This window comes from Lissotriton vulgaris, chromosome 12 (assembly GCF_964263255.1).
Source record: "Lissotriton vulgaris chromosome 12, aLisVul1.2, whole genome shotgun sequence".
NCBI lineage: Eukaryota > Metazoa > Chordata > Amphibia > Caudata > Salamandridae > Lissotriton > Lissotriton vulgaris.
The window spans coordinates 744,754,312-744,775,978 of record NC_141700.1 but is presented as its reverse complement, the minus strand read 5'-3'; the positions used below and the strand labels follow the sequence as shown (position 1 = coordinate 744,775,978).

General features: G+C 46.4%; 1 protein-coding gene across 1 annotated transcript in view; it reads left to right on the top strand.

Moving 5' to 3' along the window:
* The first annotated feature begins 2,250 nt into the window (after positions 1-2,250).
* Positions 2,251-21,667, top strand: part of LOC147678543 (extracellular calcium-sensing receptor-like) — a 68,825-nt gene continuing 49,408 nt past the window's right edge. Inside the window, exons 1-2 of the mRNA XM_086946591.1 lie at positions 2,251-2,480; positions 19,455-19,746. Coding sequence (XP_086802717.1) covers positions 2,251-2,480; positions 19,455-19,746 — 522 coding nt within the window. The remainder of the gene's footprint in view (positions 2,481-19,454; positions 19,747-21,667) is intronic.

The window sequence follows — 21,667 nt, the reverse complement described above, 5'->3', positions numbered from 1 at the left end:
ACAATGAATAAAAGCGGTACCAAGTCTGTTTCTAAGCATTTCCAAGATTACATTGGTGTAAGAAAAATATAAATAAAACATTTAAAGGCTGCACAGTCGAACGTCAGAGGATATTGGTGGTGATATTGGAAGATAATCTCTCTCTGGGACACCTTGTTTCATTTCCTTCTGTAAACCATTAAATCTGGTGCTTTCTTTCAGCCATTTATTTTAAATCCATATGAACGAATACTACAGCTTCTAGAAAGCAGTAAGATGGACAATAAAACGTTTGGAGTGGGGCATTGTGCTACGGTACCCCTGAAATTGAATGTTCTTTTTGCACTGGTCAGTTAGTGAAAAGTTTGCTTTCCAGACAGTGCAAATGTTGATGTCACGTGACTTTAGTGCCACATTTCTCTAACGGGCACCAGTGCAATCCCAGGCAATCCAGAAAAGTTAAAATTGCACTATATGCAATGTATTTAATTTATAACTGAGCGCCCTCGTCTCAATCACTCTTTTTATATATGTTTATTAGCAATGTAAATATTTCGATACTTGTTTACTCTGCTAGCCCATTGCAAGAAGACTCAGTGAGCAAAACACATTTATGAGCTGAAATTCCTACAAGGCAAACTCCGCCTTTCATCTTCCCGAGGTCTGTAAACTGTGTACTAGTAACTTGTGTAGAAAACGCACACGGTGTACTTTTAGTGCTACAAAATGGCAGAAGGGTGAGCAGGACATAATAAGTATAAGGTTATCATTCGAGTTAACTGGCTGTCCGGCTGGGAGACGTGAAAGAAGCTGTTTGGAGGTACGTGACTGTTGTAATTCTAGCCTGCACTTTGACCTCCTGAGACAAATTCAATCATAACATTTGTAAAGTGCGCAACTCACCCGTAAGGGTCTCAAGGCGCATGGGGGGGTGGAGTGCTGCTACTGCTCGAAAAGCCAGGTCTTGAGATGTCTCCTGAAGGTTAATAAGTCCTGGGTCTGCCAAAGGAGGATGGGGAGGGTGTTCCAAGTCTTGGCTGCAAGGCTGGAGAACAATCTGCCGCCGGTAGTTGCTCTTTGGATGCGGGGGATGGTGGAGAGGGCGAGGTCGTCGTAGCGGAGCTGTCGGTTCGGGTGTAGAAGGTGAGTCGTCTTTTGAGGTATGCTGGTCTGGTGTTGTGGAGTGCTTTGTGTGCGTGGGTGAGGAGTTTGAAGGTGATCCTCTTGTTGACGGGGAGCCAGTGCAAGTCTCTCAGGTTGGCAGTGATGTGGCTGCGGCGGGGGATGTCGAGGACGAGGCGTGCGGAGGCGTTCTGTATGCGTTGGAGTATTTTCTGGAGTTTGGCTGTCGTTCCTGTGTAGAGGGCATTGCCGTAGTCCAGTCTGCTGCTGACGAGGGCCTGGGTGACTGTTCTTCTTGTTTCTGTCGGGATCCGCCTGTAGATCTTGCGGAGCATGCAGAGGGTGTTGAAGCAGGAGGACGAGATGGCGTTGACTTGCTTGGTCTTGGAGAGTGTAGATTCCAGGATGAACCCCAGGTTGTGTGCGTGGCCTGTGGGAGTCGGTGCTGCTCCCAGTGCGGTCAGCCACCAGGAGTCGTCCCAGGCTGAAGGGGTGGAGCCGAGGATGAGGACCTCTGTCTTGTCCAAGTTCAGTTTCAGACGGCTATTCTTCATCCACTTGGCGATGACCTTCATTCCTTTGTGGAGGTTGGTTTTGGCGGTGAGGGGGTCTTTGGTCCTCTCCACCTCTCTTCCGGTCAAATGCGCTCTTTATTGAAAGGAGAGTGCGTAATTGAATTATTAAACACATAATGTGGTCTCAGGGAAGAAAGCTGCTATTTAATACCAGAATTTGCAATAGTAACACAGCTGTTTTTAGGCGGTTTTCCTTTTTACTGTGAAGCATCACACTCTGAGAGTAAACGCACTGCAAAATGAATTTAAGGTAAAGAACAAAAAAACAGGGATATTTATATGTTTACACGTGTATATAAAAGTAAGGCTATATATTTCTTTGTGTTCTTGTAAATATGGGTTCATTTTTTGACAGTGGTTATTTTTGGTCTCCTCATGCATTTCTGACGTGATTTTTTTTTACTGATAGTTTTCCATGTCTTGATTAAACTGGTTGATCCACGAATATTTCATTCCAGATTTACATAAACAGCACATCAAGGAGCACGTGTTTCCATTGGCGAGGAAGCGATGTCGGGTGTGTGGACCCAGTAGAGCGGCGGTCAGTGCGGTGCGTCTCAGTGGAGGTGGGAGTATGTTCTTCAGAAACTTCCAGAAGGTCACCGTGTGCTTGGTCCAGATCCTCCTGCTGTCCCCGTGCACAGGCCAGATCGCGGAGCCAGCTTGCAAGCTTCGAAGAGCCAGTGTCACCGGCTTCACAAGGGATGGTGACATATTACTAGGGGGGGCTTTCGCCCTGCACGACGCCAGGGAGTACGAGCCCCTCACCTTCACGGAGAGACCCGCGCGGATCTCCTGCCACACGTAAGTAACCCAGGAACTTACTGGGGACAAGAATGGGGACGTTGTAGGGGGTGATGAGTGTGTTTGGCCAAGTTTGTTGGTGTCCTTAGGCTGAATCCTAGTTCTTGTAATCAACGTCAGGAGTCCATATGATGTGAAAAAATTGCTTTTATTATATAAGATTAAAACATGAACAGCCGACACATGTTTCGCCCCCTGTGGCGATTTGCGCCGGGGCTTTTTCAAGGCTATTTACAATATCATATGTTGATTTTGCAAGTCTTCATGGTATTGATTTATTTTTCACAAGTTCCGATTGTTTTTCAAGATTTGATTTCTCAGGGTACAATCCTTTTAGTCTCGTCCTATTTCGTCCGCTCGGTTTCGCCGCTTTCGCGAAACCGAGCGAAGACGCGAAGCATGGGGACGTCCCTTCTCATGCCCTCTGAAGAGGGCACTCCCAGCGATGGTACTGTGACCGATACCACAGAGCTGAATTTTAAATCATTGCAAAAAATGTTCTTTTAGCCTTAGAATCTGATTCTGGGTTGGTCGGTGTTTTCTGACGCCTGTGCAAACACCAGTTTCTGCTGGGGTCAAATTAGCAGTATGTGAGGCATGGTGCTTTAAAGACCTTACCCCTTGTTAAATACAAGCAGGTCAAATTTAACAGGGAAAATCATGTCAGTATTGACCATACTTACTAATATTCCCAAAAATATCACCTATTTCTCAGACACACCAGAAAGTTCTTTCAATTGAAGTAGGTTTTGTGGCATGTTAGGATTGAGGGGCACTGGCAGAGCTGCATTGGGTCGCAGTGATTCAGCATCTCAGAATTGAGGGACACTGTCAGAGCTGCATTGTGTCGCAGTGGTTCAGCATGTTAGGATTGAGGGGTACTGACAGAGCTGCATTGGGTCGCAGTGGTTCAGCATCTCAGGATTGAGGGGCACTGGCAGAGTTGCATTGGGCCGCAGTGGTTTCACATCTCAGGATTGAGGGACACTGGCAGAGCTGCATTGGGGCGCAGTGGTTCAGCATCTCCGAATTGAGGGACACTGCCAGAGCTGCTTTGGGTCGCAGTGGATCCGCATCTCAAAATTGAGGAACACTGGCAAAGCTGCATTGGGTCGCAGTGGTTTAACATCTCAGGATTGAGGCACACTTGGTCCTTGAAAATCCCAGGTAACATACGATTATTCAAAACCGGAGAATAATAATTTAAATCACTACTCCGAAGAATTTTCTTTTTAATCTTCCTCCAAATTGTTGAAGCAGTTATCATAATTCTGAACTTTGTCTTTTTATAGTAGCTTGGCTCCAATATTCTTAGCAAGTATTGACGAGCTTCCTTTCTTATTAGCATTTCGTAAATCGACGGACTGATCGGTTCTTCCAGGCTAATATCTGGTAAGATTAGTATACCCATATGTCTAAGTAAAATGACCCAATAATATAAATGAAAATTGGGAATCCCCCAACCACCCTTTAATCTTGGGAGAGTACACCATTTCAGAGCCCTTCTGGACCGATGGTATCCCCAGAAGAACCTGGAGGACATTCTATCAATTTTGGAAAAATAAAAAGATGATAATAAAAGGGGTATAGTATGGAATAGGTACAAAATATATTGGTACAGCCATATAATGAAAAGTGTAAATTGTTTAACCTTTCCAAAGTTCTATTTGCCGATTTTAACACAGGCTCTATATTGAGACGCACTATGTCGTCTACTTTAGGAGATAATATAATCCGGAGATAAAGTGCCTCTGGAGCTAAACCTATATTATTGGGCCGGCCCTTTTCTGAACGGATCAGCTGCGTTTTTGAAATATTCAACTTGTATCCTGAGAGTCCTCCAAATTCATTCGCGAAATCAATTATTTTAGGTAATGCCCTCCCAATATTCGAGGTGATGATGGCAACATCATCAGCATACGCAAATACTTTAAATTTATTTTGTAAGATAGTGACCGGACCAATATAAACCTCTTTTTCTAATTTATAAAGATAGGGTTCGATATACTAGGCAAACAATAAGGGGGAACAGGGACAGCTTTGCCTTTTCCCCCTTGTTATCATAAAGTTTTCGGATAGTGTATCTGTTATCCGAAAAGCAGCCTTCGGGTGATGATATAATGCTTTTATTGCATTAATATATTCTTTAGGGAACTTCTTCCAGACCATTACGGACCACAAGAACCCTCAGGCGACCCTGTTGAATGCTTTTCAGCATCCAACAGGGCCACCGCAACCTGGGATTCCGGGCCTGCGCCCTGTCCAATTTTTCTAACATGGTCTGTGGTATCTCTATTCGAGATAAATCCATGTTGTCTCACTGAAACAAGAATCGGCTTGAAATCATTCAATCTATTAGCAAGGATTTTAGAGAAACTCTTGCTGTCAGCAGTAATAAGAGAAATCGGTCTATATGACTCTAGCTCATCATCAGCCTTTCCCTTCTTTTTGAAAATAATTATAGTGGCTAGTGACAACGAAACAGTGGGATTTACAAAGAAAGTTTGTTGGAATACCTTCAGCATTTCGGGCTTAAGAAGATTCCGGAACACAAGATAAAATTCTAAATGTATACTGTCTGGTCCCATTGCCTTCCCAGCGGCCAAGCCCAAAATTGCTATCCTAATTTCCTCCCATGAAATAGAGCCCGACAGTATACTTCTCAGCTCTTCTGACAATCCAACATTATCTATACTTCGAGATATTGTGAGGTCTTTATTCCTAAATCTACAGCTTCATCCGGCTCACAATATAATGACTGATAAAACTCACTAAATGCTTTTAGTAGATCCCCTTTGGAAGTCTTAGTGACCCCAGTTATATCTCGAATTATTAAAATTTCATTATATTCTGCTTTTTGCCTTAATCTTTGAGCTAATACTCTACCCGTTTGTTCGCTCAATTCGTAGCTTTCAGCCTTATATTGTCTAAACTTACAGGAAACCTGATCCCCTATATGGGAGGATACTACACTCCGTTTAATAGATAGATCTACTTGTGATTCTTCGATATGCCAATTAGATTTAATATTTTCTGCTAACTTTATCTCTGCATTCATAACAGTATCGCAATCCCTTTTAAACTTATTTTGTTTGTTTTTTCGCAGAAAATTCGAGTATTTAAGAGTTTCTCCTCTGACTATAGATTTAAAAGTGTCCCGAACAATTGGTACGGAGGCAGTGTTATTATTGATCTGAAAAAAACTCTCGGATAATTTTAGTCATATACTGCAGATAGTCATCCTCAAATAATAAATTCCTTTTAAACGACCATTTCGTTTTAGTACCTTCTGTAATATAAGAAAGTTGTATATCTAGTAACAACGGATTATGATCTGACAACAATTTGGGTAGAATTTTAATCTCTATTTTGTCAATAAAATATTGGGAGACAAAAAATAATCAAGACGAACAAATTTCCGATGGGGAGCAGAAAAAAAACTATATCCAGGATCAGTAGACCATAAAGTATTCCAGACATCCAAAAGCCCATTATCTATTACTAAATTACCGAGAGTTTTATAAATCCGGGGTTTAAGCCTCAGATATTCCTTGCTTTGCCTGATATCAAACCCGGCATCAATATGGATATTAAAATCCCCGCAGAGGATAATAGGCTGACTCCACAGAGCGAGCTCTAAATTCAAAAAGTTCAACAGCTCAGAGTCGTCTAAATTGGGACCATGTATTGTACAAATCGTGAATTTTTTTTGATGAATCTGAAGTTCTGCAAATCCCCATCTCCCCCATTTATCTGCGGAGGTTTTAGTACATACCCCTAAGCCTCGCCGCATAAAAATAGCAACACCCCTCTTAATCCCTCTTTGTTTGGAACATATTAGCAAATCTAACCCCAGGTTTTTTAGCCATTCCCTTCTTTCCCAAGCGACATGTGTTTCCTGTAAACAAAGGATGTCTATTTGAGGGAGTTGTATCATTTTGACAAGAATCCTTCTTTTTTTTGCATCATTAAGGCCGTAAACATTCAACGTACAAACCTTCAGTTTCCTATCCATCTTGTAAATCAAAACTAAACAAAAATAACATTTCAATTTTCATTTTCATACCGTATGTGATAAAAAGTCTCAAAATCCTAGACGATTTAAGGCCGACCCCCACAAGCTTATGCTCAATAACAACTGTTGCTGATTTACAACCTCACTGACCCCACCATGACCCCCCCTCCAACATCCCCCTACCCCCTCTCCTTCCCCTCCCCCCTCCCCAACCCACTTTATGAGGCACAGGAACTGTCAGTCCCTGGGAACACAGAGTGCCCTTCCCCCCACTCATTTCCAAGGTCAGAAAAGAAGGATATCTATAGCAACCACCCGCCTTAACCACACCATCACGGATAAACTGATAATACTACGAAATATTACATATAAAGTATAATAATGCAAAAAAAAGCAAGAAAATTTACATGAAAAAGCAACATCTTTCATATTACTTTTTTTTCCCAGTGAGGTTAGGTATTTTGCCGCTATTTCAGACAGAAAAAAAATTTTGTTTGACCCCTCGCGACAACTTTTAATGTAGCAGGTTTTGCAGATATACTACTGCGCCTTTTTCTTGAAATCCAGCGATTAGCTGCCTTAAATGCCATCGTTTGGATACCGTTGCCTGGCAAAAATCAGGTCTGACAAAAAAATTACAGCCCTTGGCAGTTCTCTTCTTATCTGGTCTAGCCAGACCAAAGACGGCCTCTCTGGCCAAGAAAATATTAAATCTGACTAATATCGCTCTTGGATAATCACCTTCTTTTTGCCTAGCTATATTAATTGGAAGTGGAAAGCGATGCGCTCGCTCAATTACTACAGCCCAGTCCCATGATGTAAGTTCTTGAAATGCCTCGGAGAACAATTCACAGATAAATTTTCGTACATCGGACCCCCCTAGATGTTCCGGGATCCCCAAATCCCGAAGATTGTTCCTCCGAGATTGATTTTCTAACTCGACAAGCTTGAGACTGATATCGTCCCGTTGCGCTTTAACACCCGAGAGTTCCAACTTTTGTGCAGCTACTTCATCCTCCAGAGTAGATATTCTTGTCTCAGCCTCAGAAACTCTTATGGAAATGTCAGTGCATATTTTCGTGATACGCCTAACAGCGTTCTGAACTTTACGGCAAGAAGCTTGGGTACGAGCAATCTCCATCTTTATCTCAGCTCTATGTAGCATCATCGTCTGATAAATCATGGTTAATGTCACATCCTGGTCAGGCTCCTCGGGTTGTACACATTGTCCTGAAGGCGTAGGCTAGGACACTGCCACCAGTAGGGGATCACCAATATCACTAAGTTTATTTCTGACACCCTGTGACTTTCTGACTCTATGTTTCTTGACCGTGATAACAGACCCTGGAGAAATCTCACTGAACCTTGACCCCTCGTCCATACTACTGTCCCCTGGATAGTCTGCCCAGTCTCTGTCAATACTTTCATCTGATGTAAGGTCAGACATTGAAAAAAATTTATCGGTGATTTCTTGTGAGTCAGTTAGGTCTTGACTAGAAAATTAATTTGCCTCCATCGCAGATATCGCTCCAGATGTAACATGCATTTCACCCGAACTTCCTGCAGTTGCGGTTACTCCAGAGACTACAGTTCCCATAATGCCTCTTACTGCATTTTTCTCATTTTCAAATACCGTCTCAGGTACAGCTTCCAACTCAGGTTCAGACGTTTGTACTGTTTCAGACATTTCAGACATGTTTATCAGACCTTCTTGAAGAGATTTCTCCTGGAATATAGTAGTCACAGTGCTATTATCGTTGCCATTAGTAACTAAATCCGGGTCTGCCACTGAAGCAGTAATCTCAGCGCGCTGAGACCGTGCATTTCTAATTATCTGTTTTTCGAACAGAGCAGGTACAGTTTGAGACGATATAATGTTTTTGTTGGTACGCTCAGCGCCTCTTTTATGAGTAGACGGCTGCTGCAATGAAGCTGACTCCCCAGCTGATTGAGTGTCCACGGAGCGCGCAACATCAGCGTCAGTACCCGCTTCAGCCATCACCGAAGTCTTCGTTTTCACGCTTCTAGTTACGGGCGGCTTCAAAAAGTTTGGGGGCGTTGGAGGCATATTGCACCAGCTGTCCAAAGTTACCTCCCGTAAAGGTCTGTGCCGGGGAGCAAAAACAGCGCCAAGCCCGTGCCTGCAGCGATCCGTGAAGTATGCCTGGAAGTAACAGCAACAAACACACCATCAGGAGGAGAAGACGCCAGTACCGGGAAAGTCGTATTCACTCGGCTCAGCCCAGCGAGGTTCTTTTAATGGCTGAATTCTTTCAGCAAAAGCCGAACGTAAAGATCATTCGCAATCGTAAGCTGTAGTACAAAGTAAGCGGCAGTTCATTTCCTTCCTTTCTGACCCGGAGTGGAGGAACCGGCAACTCACACCGCCGACACAGCGGCCACCATCTTGCCGCCAGTATCTCCAGGGAGTCATTTGTCCTTATAGGGGTCTGCTTCCCTTGAGGACATGGTTTCTCTAGTCTTACAGCCTGCAAACGTACGATAGAAGTTATCAAAAGATGTAGCTTTGACATATTTGAACTGGAATAGAATATTTAAAATTTTATACAGAACTCTGTACTAGAAAAGTTCCCATGCTCTACACCGTGAAGTGCTCTTATGCCCTACAGGGTCAAGTTTGCGCTATTCAAAACACTGAATAAAAAATAAATAAATAAATAAGTGGTTCCATTTTTTAGGATTGAGGGGCACTGGCAGAGCTGCATTGGTTATCAGTGGTTCAGTATCTCAGGATTGAGGGGCATTGGCAGAGTTGCACTTGAGACGCATTGGTTCAGTATCGCAGGATTGAGGGGCATTAACAGAACAGCAATGTGTCGCAGTGGTTCAGCCTATCAGGATTGAGGGAAACTGGCAGAGTTGCACTTGCGTTCAGTGGGTCAGCATCTCAAGTTTGAGAGACACTGGCAGAGCAGCATTGGGCCACAGTGTTTCAGCCTCTCAGGATTGAGGGACACTGGCAGGGTTGCATTGGGTTGCAGTCGTTCAGCATCTCGGAATTGAGGTGCACTGGCAGAGCTGCAATGGGTTGCAATGGATCAGTATCTCAGGATTGAGGGACACTGTCAGAGCTGCAATGGGTCGCGATGGATCAGCATCTCAGTATTGAGGGGCAGTGGTAGAGCTGCATTGGGTCACAGTGGTTCAGCATGGTAGGATTGAGGGCACTGGCAGAGCTGCATTGGGTCGCAGTGGTCCCACAGCTCAGGATTGAGGGGCACTGGCAGAGCTGCAAAGGGTCGCAGTGGTTCAGCATCTCAGAATTGAGGGGCACTGGCAGAGTTGCACTTGGGTTCAGTTGGTCAGCATCTCAGAATTGAGGTACACTGGCAGAGCTGCAATGGGTCGCAGTGGATCAGCATCTCAGGATTGAGGGCACTGGCAGAGCTGCATTGGGTCACAGTGGTTCAGCATGTTAGGATTGAGGGACACTGGCAGAGCTGCATTGGGTCGCAGTGGTTTAGCATCTCCGGAATGAGGAGCACTGGCAGAGTTATTGGGTCGCAGTGGTTCCACATCTCAGGATTGAGGGACACTGGAAGAGTTGCACTTGGGTTCAGTGGGTCAGCATCTCAAGTTTGAGATGTACTGGCAGAGCTGCATTGGGCCACAGTGTTTCAGCGTTTCAGGATCGAGGGACACTGGCAGAGTTGCACTCTGGTTCAGTTGTTCAGCACCTCAGAATTGAGGTACACTGTCAGAGCGACAATAGGTCGCAATGGATCAGCATCTCAGGATTGAGGGGCAGTGGTAGAGCTGCATTGGGTCACAGTGGTTCAGCATCTCAGAATTGAGGTACAATGGCAGAGCTGCAATGGGTCACAGTGGATCAGCATATCAGGATTGAGCGACACTGGCAGAGCTGCATTGGGTCACAGTGGTTCAGCATGGTAGGATTGAGGGCACTGGCAGAGCTGCATTGGGTCGCAGTGGTTCAGCATGTTAGGATTGAGGGCACTGGCAGAGCTGCATTGGGTCGCAGTGGTTCAGCATGTTTGGATTGAGGGACACTGGCAGAGCTGAAATAGGTCGCAGTGGTTCAGCATCTCTGGAATGAGGAGCACTGGCAGAGTTGAATTGGGTCGCAGTGGTTCCACATCTCAGGATTGAGGGGCAGTGACACAGTTGCATTGGGTTCAGTGGGTCAGCATCTCAGAATTGAGGTACACTGGCAGAGCTGCAATGAGTCGCAGTGGATCAGCATGTTAGGATTGAGGGAACTGGCAGAGCTGCATTGGGTCGCAGTGGTTCAGCATCTCCGGAATGAGGAGCACTGGCAGAGTTGAATTGGGTCGCAGTGGCTCCATATTTCAGGATTGAGGGACACTGGAAGAGCTGCAATGGGTCGCAGTGGTTCAGTATCTCAGAATTGAGGGGCACTGACAGAGTTGCACTTGGGTTCAGTGGGTCAGCATCTCAACTTTGAGAGGCACTGGCAGAGCTGCATTGGGCCACAGTGTTTCAGCGTCTCAGGATTGAGGGACACTGGCAGGGTTGCATTGGGTCGCAGTCGTTCATCATCTCAGAATTGAGGTTCACTGGCAGAGCTGCAATGGGTTGCAATGGATCAGTATCTCAGGATTGAGGGACACTGTCAGAGCTGCAATGGGTCGCAGTGGATCAGTTTCTCAGGATTGAGGAACACTGGCAGAGCTGCAATGGGTCGCAGTGGATCAGCATCTCAGGATTAAGGGACACTAGCAGAGCTGCATTGGGTCGCCGTGGTTCACCTTCTCAGGACTGAGGGACGCTGGCAGAGTTGCTCCCGGGTTGCAATGTTTCAGCATCTCAGGATTGAGGGACACTGCTGGAGCTGCATTGGGTCACAGTAGTTCAGCATCTCAGAATTGAGGGACACTGGCAGAGCTGCATTGGGTCGCAGTGGATCAGCATCTCAGGATTAAGGGGCAGTGGCACAGTTGCACTTGGGTTCCAGTAGTTCAACATCTGAGAATTGAGGGACACTGGCAGAGCTGCATTTGAGCACAGTGGTTCAGCATCTCAGGATTGAGGGACATTGGCAAAGCTGCATTGGGTCACAGTAGTTCAGCATCTCAGAATTGAGTGAAACTGGCAGAGCTGCAATGGGTCGCAGTGGTTCAGCATCTCAGAATTGAGGGGCACTGGCAGAGTTGCACTTGGGTTCAGTGGGTCAGCTTCTCAGAATTGAGGTACACTGGGCGAGCTGCAATGGGTCGCAGTGGATCAGCATCTCAGGATTGAGGGCACTGGCAGAGCTGAATTGGGTCGCAGTGGTTCAGCATGTTAGGATTGAGGGACACTGGCAGAGCTGCATTGGGTTGCAGTGGTTCAGCATCTCCGGAATGAGGAGCACTGGCAGAGTTGAATTGGGTCGCAGTGGTTCCACATCTCAGGATTGAGGGACACTGGAAGAGCTGCAATGGGTCGGAGTGGTTCAGCATCTCAAATTTGAGGGGCACTGACAGAGTTGCACTTGGGTTCAGTGGGTCAGCATCTCAAGTTTGAGAGGCAACGGCAGAGCTGCATTGGGCCACAGTGTTTCAGCGTCTCAGGATTCAGGGACACTGGCAGAGTTGCACTCGGGTTCAGTGGTTCAGCACCTCAGAATTGAGGTACACTGTCAGAGCGACAATGGGTCGCAATGGATCAGCATCGCAGGATTGAGGGGCACTGGCAGAGCTGCATTGGGTCGCAGTGGTTCAGCATCTCTGGAATGAGGAGCACTGGCAGAGTTGAATTGGGTCGCAGTGGTTCCACATCTCAGGTTTGAGGGACACAAGCACAGTTGCATTGGGTTGCAGTGGATCAGCATCTCAGGATTGAGAGACACTGGCAGAGCTGCATTGGGATGCAGTGCTTCAGTGTGATAGGATTGAGGGGCACTGGCAGAGCTGCATTGGGTCGAATTGTTGTTAAAAAACTCAGGATTCAGGGGCACTGGCAGAGTTGCACTTGGTTTGCATTGATTCAGCATCTCAGAATTGAGGGACACTGCCAGAGTTGCTCTTGGGATGTAGTTTGTCAGCATCTCAGAATTCAGGGGCACTAGCAGAGCTGCATTGGGTCGCAGTGGTTCACCTTCTGAGGACTGAGGGACGCTGGCAGAGTTGCTCTTGGGCTGCAATGTTTCAGCATCTCAGGATTGAGGGATGCTGGCAGAGTTGCTCTTGGGCTGCAATGTTTCAGCATTGCAGGATTGAGGGACACAGGCAAGTTGCACTTGGGCGGCAGTGGTTCGGAATCTTAGGATTGAGGGACTCTGACAGAGCTGCACCTGGGTCGCATTGGTTCAGCATCTCAGGATTGAGGGGCAATGGCAGAGCTGCATTGGGTCACAGAAGTTCAACATCTCAGGATTGAGGGGCATTGGCAGAGCTGCATTGGGTCGCAGTGGTTCCACATCTCAGGATTGAGGGGAACTGGCAGAGATGCACTTGGGTTCAGTGGTTCAGCATCTCAAGTTTGAGGAGTACTGATAGAGCTGCATTGGGTAGCAGTAGTTTGGCATCTCAGAATTGAGGGACACTGCTGAAGCTGCATTGGGTCACAGTAGTTCAGCATCTCAGAATTGAGGGACAGTGACAGAGCTGCATTGGGTCACAGTGAATCAGCATCTCAGGATTAAGGGGCAGTGGCACAGTTGCACTTGGGTTGCAGTAGTTCAACATCTCAGGATTGAGGGACACTGGCAGAACTGCATTTGAGCACAGTGGTTCAGCATCTCAGGATTGAGGGACATTGGCAGAGCTGCATTGTGTCACAGTAGTTCAGCATCTCAGAATTGAGGGACACTGGCAGAGCTGCAAAGGGTCGCAGTGGTTCAGCATCTCAGAATTGAGGGGCACTGGCAGAGTTGCACTTGGGTTCAGTTGGTCAGCATCTCAGAATTGAGGTACACTGGCAGAGCTGCAATGGGTCGCAGTGGATCAGCATCTCAGGATTGAGGGCACTGGCAGAGCTGCATTGGGTCACAGTGGTTCAGCATGTTAGGATTGAGGGACACTGGCAGAGCTGCATTGGGTCGCAGTGGTTTAGCATCTCCGGAATGAGGAGCACTGGCAGAGTTATTGGGTCGCAGTGGTTCCACATCTCAGGATTGAGGGACACTGGAAGAGTTGCACTTGGGTTCAGTGGGTCAGCATCTCAAGTTTGAGATGTACTGGCAGAGCTGCATTGGGCCACAGTGTTTCAGCGTTTCAGGATTGAGGGACACTGGCAGAGTTGCACTCTGGTTCAGTTGTTCAGCACCTCAGAATTGAGGTACACTGTCAGAGCGACAATAGGTCGCAATGGATCAGCATCTCAGGATTGAGGGGCAGTGGTAGAGCTGCATTGGGTCACAGTGGTTCAGCATCTCAGAATTGAGGTACAATGGCAGAGCTGCTATGGGTCGCAGGGTATCAGCATCTCAGGATTGAGGGACACTGGCAGAGCTGCATTGGGTCGCAGTGGTTCAGCATCTCCGGAATGAGGAGCACTGGCAGAGTTGAATTGGGTCGCAGTGGTTCCACATCTCAGGTTTGAGGGACACTGGAAGAGTTGTATTGGGTTGCAGTGGTTCAGCATCTCAGAATTGAGAGGCACTGCTGGAGCTGCATTGGGTCACAGTGGATCATCATCTCAGGATTGAGGGTCACTGGCAGAGCTGCATTGGGTCACAGTTGTTCAAAATCTCAGGATCGAGGGGCACTGGCAGAGTTGCACTTGGTTTGCAGTGGTTTAGCATCTCAGAATTCAGGGGCACTAGCAGAGCTGCATTGGGTCGCAGTGGTTCACCTTCTCAGGACTGAGGGACGCTGGCAGAGTTTCTCTCGGGTTGCATTGTTTCAACATCTCAGGAATGATGGACACTGGCAGAGCTGCATGTCTGTACAGTGGTTCAGCATCCCAGGATTGAGGGGCACTGGCAGAGTTGCTCTTGGGCTGCAGTGGTTGAACATCTCAGGATTGCAGAGCTGCATTGGGTCACTGTTTCAGCGTCTCAGGATTGAGGGACACTGGAAGAGCTGCATTGGACCGCAGAGGTTCAACATCTCGGGATTCAGGGGCACTGGCAGAGTTGCACTTGGGACGCATTGGTTCAGTATCTCAGGATTGAGGGGCACTGGCTGAGCTGCATTGTGTCACAGTGTTTCCGCGTTTCAGGATTGAGAGACACTGGCAGAGCTGCACTTGGGACGCAGTTGTTCAGCATCTCTGGACTGAGAGGCACTGGCAATGCTTCATTGGGTTGTAGTGGTTCAGCATATCAGGATTGTGGGCCACTTGTAAAGTTGCTCTTGGTTTGCAGTGGTTCAGCATATCAGAATTCAGGGGCTCTGGCAGAGCTGCATTGGGTCACAGTGTTTCAGCGTCTCAGGATTGAGTGACACTGGCAGAGCCGCATTGGGCCGCAGTGGTTCAACATCTCGGGATTGAGGGGCATTGGCAGAGTTGCACTCGGGACGCATTGGTTCAGTGTCTCAGGATTGAGGGGCATTAGCAGAGCAGCAAATGTGTTGCATTGGTTTAGCATCTCAAGGTTGAGAGGCATTGGCAGAGCTGTACTTCGTCACAGTGTTTCAGCATATCAGGATTGAGGGACACTTGTAAAGTTGCTCTTGGTTTGCAGTGGTTCAGCATATCAGAATTCAGGGGCACTGGCAGAGCCGCATTGGGTCGCAGTGGTTGAACAGCTCAGGATTGGGGGGCACTGCAAGCATTGGCAAAGCTAATAGGTCTCAGCACTCTGAGAGCTATTGTTGTTGTGAATTTCAGTGTTGTTTTAACCACGCACATGAAAAGAAGGCATAACACATTGAAGGACTGGGCTAATTTAAGGCCCAGCGGTGCCAGGGGACAACACCTGAAACCTTCGTGGATATACCGGTTCCGGCGTACAAATCACAGAGACACGAGACACTTCCTTCGGCGTCAAAGATCAGCGTTTATTTACTGCAGGGACACGGAAATCGCTAGAAGTACAACAGAATGTATGTTCAGAGAGTCTGCTTCGAATTGCAAAAGTGGATCGCTCCTTTTATACACATTTTCGCCATTGCACAACATAACGAACAAAGGTAACAACTCAGTTCCCACAGTAAACTTCAAAAGGATTGCATTCATGTTTTCAGAAGCCCGGAACATAATTACAGAAACATTGTCGGTTCCCAACTGTAAAAGCACGCTATCCCACCATTAGGCACATTCCATTCCAGTTGTAAACGAGCTAAGAGAAGGGACAGGAACAGGTGCAAGGAAAACAAAGACAGACAACAGATTAAAAAGAGTGTGGGGGCAATATCGGAAGCGTGATCACAGGATCAAAGGATTCGAGCCTAACGTATGCAAGGCTGAAACAATAGACCGGCACGGCAAGATGAGCCTCGAGCGGAGCCATCTGCTTTTGCCGTGTCATTCCCATAGTCATAAAGGCACACTCAAAGGAATATGCATCTTCCGCAAGAGCTTGGGAATCCCAGGGTCATCGAGCGAACATTGTCCGTTCGCCGGCTACGTGAGGGCAAGAAACAAAATTGATGCCGTATCTAAAATGGAACCCGAAGGTTCAGATGGAAAAACCCGTAAATAAGACGAACTCTTCCAAGTGGTGTAGCGAAAACACGTACACCTACTAATCTCGTCATTTACGGTTCGTAGATACCAAACTCATCCATATCCGACCAAGCCCAAAACGGCGTTCCGATTCTCACGGAACCTCAACATAGGGAGCGTGCCTGTACAGCTAGCTGTCTCTGCAGGATACTTTTGCTGCCAGATTATATCTGACCATCAGGGTAAACTTTGCTTGGCATGTCGGAGAAGTGCTTCACACAACAATAGGTGTAAATAAAGGCAGGCAGATGGGTGGGTAAAAGGCAAACACAATCGGGGGCAGATAAGAACCAGATGGGCGTAGACGGGTGAAAGAGAAAAACAACAATACGGATAATGGTGACAGTAAAACTGGCATTACAGATGCGACTGGCATGGAAAGGAGGCATACAACAAACGGAACATGCCTTGACAGCTGACTCTGCATGAGTTGCATTGTTTTCTTTAATGCATAATAATAAGCATGAGATAAATCTGAGTGCCATTTCCATACACGCATTTGGTCATGTAGAGCATTCTGGAGGCCCATCAACTCGCGTTAACACGGTAATGAAAGGCAAACATATTGGGCCATATGTATCAAGCAAATTCGCATTCGCAAAGGCCGAATTTCGGCCTTTGTGAATGCGAATTTGCTAAATGGTATGTTTGAAGCAAAATCTGGTGCAAAACAAGGAATCGCAAAATTTGTGATTCCTTATTTTGCAATTGCATTTAAGGAGTCACAAATTTTGCGATTCCTTATATGCAATGTATGAAGCAAAAAAAAATGCAGATTTTCCTTAAGGAATCGCAAATTTTGCGATTCCTTAAATGCAATGTATGTAGCAAAAAATTAGCAAAATGCCCTTAAGGAATCGCAAATTACCACCAACTTCAAGTTGGTGGTAAGTTGCGAATTTCTTGAAAAATGCACATTGTTGCATTTTTCAAAGTGCCATGTGATGCACATACATGCCCGTAGGGCATGTATGTGCGCCACATGTTCAACCATGCTTATTTCAGGGGTGCAACAGGGTGTCCTTTGGACACCCCTGCACCCTTGAAATTATTCTCAATTTGCGATTCTCAAATTGCGAATTGCAAATTCAGAATAACTTCCCATTCATTCCTATGGGCCTCCTGGCCCATAGAAATGAATGGGAAAGTATTCCTTAATTGCGATTCACAATTTTCGAATCGCAATTAAGGAATACTAAGAATTCGCAAAAAAATGCGAATTTGTACATACATGCGATTCTGAAATAGCGATTACTAAAAAATCGCTATTTCAGAATCGCAAATCAGCTTGATGATACATATGGCCATTATGTGCAGCTGAAGCGCTGGAGGGAGCTCAAATATTGGTCAAGAGCTGGTTGAAAGGGAAGTTAACCAAACCGCTGGCTTGGGATCTTGAAGAAGTTAATTAAACCGCTGGCCACAGGGGGATGTGTCCTCCGTTCACTAAGGGCATCATTAGGATGGCGGGCTGACTTTGTCCGCCCGCCATCCTCATAATAAAAGGGACCGCCCGCCATAAGGGCGGGGGTCCAGTGGAGGCAATTAGGATGCGCCCGCCACAGTGGCACAGTGGCGCAGGCCCGCAGTCAATTCCCGCATTCCTTTCCGTGGCGGCAATGCCGCCACCGAAAGGCATGTTTCCGCCCCCATGTTAATATGCCTGGCGATGTCTAACAGACTCCGCCACCATATTAAACTCTTTTCCACCCGGTCAACTTGTTGACCGGGCAGAAAAGCGGCGGACGGTCTTTCCGTCCACCGCAGTCCCCCCAGCCAGATTAATATGGCGGGGGGAAATAGGTGGCGGGTGGGGTTGGATCACGGGAGGATCGCCACCGCCATGCGGGAGGTGGCAATCTGCCCGTGATCCTAATGGGCCTCTAAGTGTCTGAGATTGTTCCAGTGCTTAATTTGTAAAACAGTAAGTGCCAGTACTCTTGTCAAGAGGTCACTGCAGCTTGCGCCACCCACTGCCCCGGCCAGAGCTGCCAGTGAGAGTACCATCACAAATACTAACCATCACACTTCTCCAAGTGCGACAATGCCGGCTATTCCAGGCCAAAGACTGGCTTGGGCGGCAGACAGCTGACATTTCTAATGTATTTTGAAGTAATAAACAACTGTTGTTGGCTCATTTCACAATTGGTCAAACAGCACCACTATGTGGAAGAATGTTAAAGTGCTGGTCTCAACAATTTAGTGCTTGTGATGAAAATTAAATGCCGTTGCTGGGCACCGGAAACCACCCGCTCAAATTAAGCACCGGATTGTTCACAATGTAGAGTTTGGAATCTGTTTGTATTGCACCTTCGTGAAAAAACATGTACACAAGTTACAGATTGTGAAAGAAAAAAAAGGAGACATGTATCAAGCACTCAGAGTTCAGTGAGATCACTTTTTTCCTTTGCTGAGGAACTCTAGCGTGAAAGGGAAATGCAATGACCCTGGGCTATGAATGACTGACTAGAGCACACCATGTGGAGTAGTGAATTAAAGCTCAGGAAATCCTGCTGTATGGTTTATCAGCAGTGTTGTATAATATTAAGCAATAACAAGCAGCAACAGGGGCAAGTAAGGACGGACAGAGGGGGCAAGCAAGGCAGGAGAAGCAGCCGGTTTTATGATGCTTGTTTCCAGTCCAGTGAGAAACTGGCCTGGCAGTTCGGGGTGTGACTGTTCCCAAGGGGCACAGGGTTAAGACTGATTTGCATATGGCTGGGTCCAAACTGGAATGGCATCGTGAGCAAAAAAACAATGGATTCAAGCCCAGATCTCTGTAATGGGGTGAATGTACGACATTGTTCTCCATTCTGTCCATCAATTGTTCTTTTTGCATTTGTCACCCCGAGTGGGACGGGTATGCTCAGACATGGGTCCTATGCTCAATTGGGTGAATGTAACATCTGTCTCATCATTATAGTTTCCTAAAATGCCTTCTAGGTCCTAGTCAGTGAATAACTGTGTTTTTTCAATGGTGCTTTACTTCTACTAAGTGTTTTTTGCCTTAAAAAAGTAAATCTTCATATCTCTGGTTCTCTTTAACCAATTGTAATGATCTTAGTGTCCTTTTGTCATTCACATTTTCACTATTGGTCTGAACTATTTTGGGAATTTTATTGAGCTGTGTTCTTTATTTTAAAAGTGCTTGAACGTAACACACATATCTCTGGGATATCCTGCGGCTTTATCTATAGCTACCCAGGGATGGGTAGAGATTCTCGATGAAGCGGGCTTTAGCCTAACAATATTGGACTTATTAAGTTTACAGAGGCCACCCATTCCCAAATTAAGAATCAGATGGTCTGACAATCATGGAAAATGTTGGCAAAGCACTACTCATTTTTCTCTTTATGTTTCAGGTTTCTGGCTACATCTTTCCAATGGTACCAAGCCATGACTTTTGCCATTGAGGAGGTTAACATGAAATCCAATCTCTTACCCAACATTACCCTGGGCTTCCGGATCCATGACTCCTGCATGGTCTTAGAGCGATCCCTCGAGGGAACACTATGGATGCTGACAGGGGAAGAAGTACCAACACCAAACTACTTGTGCTGGACGAATCGCCCAACTATGGCCATTGTAGGAGATGCTACATCAACAGTTTCAATCCTCATGTCACGAATATTGAGTCTCTACAAGCACACCCAGGTAAGACCTTGCATTGATCATTGATCTATCAAACAGATTTAGGATAACATAGCTGCATTTTAGAGTTGTAGTGTGCAATTCTTTCTTTTCACAAGAGGAACTGCACAGTGTGCAGAGCATTTGTACTTTTTAAAGTTGGGAAGTAGTGTCTTATATCTAAACATTAACCGTTCTCTCCACAAAAACATTTTGTGGAAGACATTTTTAAAAATGGATGTAAAATTGTCATATAAAAAGTTGAATTGCAGGATTTTCATTGAAAAAAACTGTTCTTGTTTTCCTTTTGAACTTCTCAAACTTTTTAACACCATTTGTAGAATTATAACAAAAACAATTCTGAGTTCTAGTTCTGAGTTCTGGTGCTAGTTTTGGAGTGACAGGAGCTGGGGATGTGCATTCATTCTAGACAGTGACAAGGGTGGTTTGAGAGGTCGCTCCGGATCCACCACGGATTCCACGTGGGGGTAGGTGTTGCAGGCAGAGACCGCAAGCCGTTCGGGTCCCTGACTCCTCTGTGCAGGTCCCCCAGGAGCAGACTGCGGGGCACATTGGGAATACTCTTAGGGTTGCATCACTTGAAGCAGGACCAGGTTGTATACAAGTTTTTTAATTCACTGTGTAGTACTAGACACCAAGGTCCTGAGGAATTGCTAGATTAGCAAGAAACATGTCGACTTAAACAGAGGGTTGCAGATACCTTCGCCATTTACTTCCGAAGCGTCTATCTCCCTCCCACTTTTTTAACCAAGGGAGTTAGCCACGCTATTAAAAATCCTTGTGGACTGACTTACCTTTTTTAATCACCACCACCTTCTCACGACTACACACTTTTTCTGCCCTCTCACACGCATGCACCATATGGCTGGAACAAAAGATCTCCGCTAAAGAGCCCCTTCACGGGTGCCCGTCAGACATTGCAGCGCCAGTCTGACGAGGAGCAGGACCCATATGATGAAGCATTACACCTAGCTTGCTGGGTGTGTGAGGGTTCTAGTTCCCAAGAGGGAAATTTCCCTTTCTCCTTTCCCTCTTGGCTTTCTCTATACACATACACACTCTTCCTTTTTAGTCCTTCTGGGGAACTTTGTGCTTTATTTTGCTACTAGGGTTTGAGAGGTGTCCTGCTTTCCCTGGGTTACTTGTAGCCCGGCTGAATAGACTTTTCTGCATTTAGAGTCTCCACCTCCTGTAGTGAAACTAGACTAGGAAGGACAGAACTAGTTTCTACTGACAAGAGAGACTTGCTGCCTAAAACCTAAAAGGGAAAAGTAGTATAAATATTGAGGCCCTGACCCGAGAACTTTAGAACTCGTAGAGCTGGAGAAGATGTGAGGAGGAACTACCACTTTACTGTGGGATTTTCTGTGCTGGCCCGCAGTGACAGCTTCTGACTTGAGCAGTGAAAGGACCGAGTTTCTCCAAGGGCTTGAGGTAGAGCTAGCCCCTTGTTCAACAACTGTCAGGAACAGTAAATACTTCAAGATCTTCTGCTACCAGCACTGGGAACAGTGTGTTTTGTGCTGCAACAGAAGAAAAAGCAACCCAATGCCATCAATGACACTGCTGCCGGCTTTGCGACCTGTTGGCACCGCAGAACGAACCGCCCCACTTCACCCACAACCCTGGTCTCACCTATGGCGATGCCGCCACCAAGCCCCTGCTTGCACCACGACCTAAGGGCACTGCATGTCGCACCACCTCATTTCACATCACTGCCCTGATATCCCTGATGACAACTGTCCACACCAGAATTGATGCCGCTGCCGTCAACGTGGCCTGGGTACACCAGTTGTAAGTTGTTCGATGCACCGCCCTGTACCACAACGCAGTCTTGGGCCATTGAGTGTGCTTCAAGCAAAGATGGCACTGCTGCTTGCACTGTGGCCTGCCAACACCGCGATGAGCACCACCCCACTTTGCA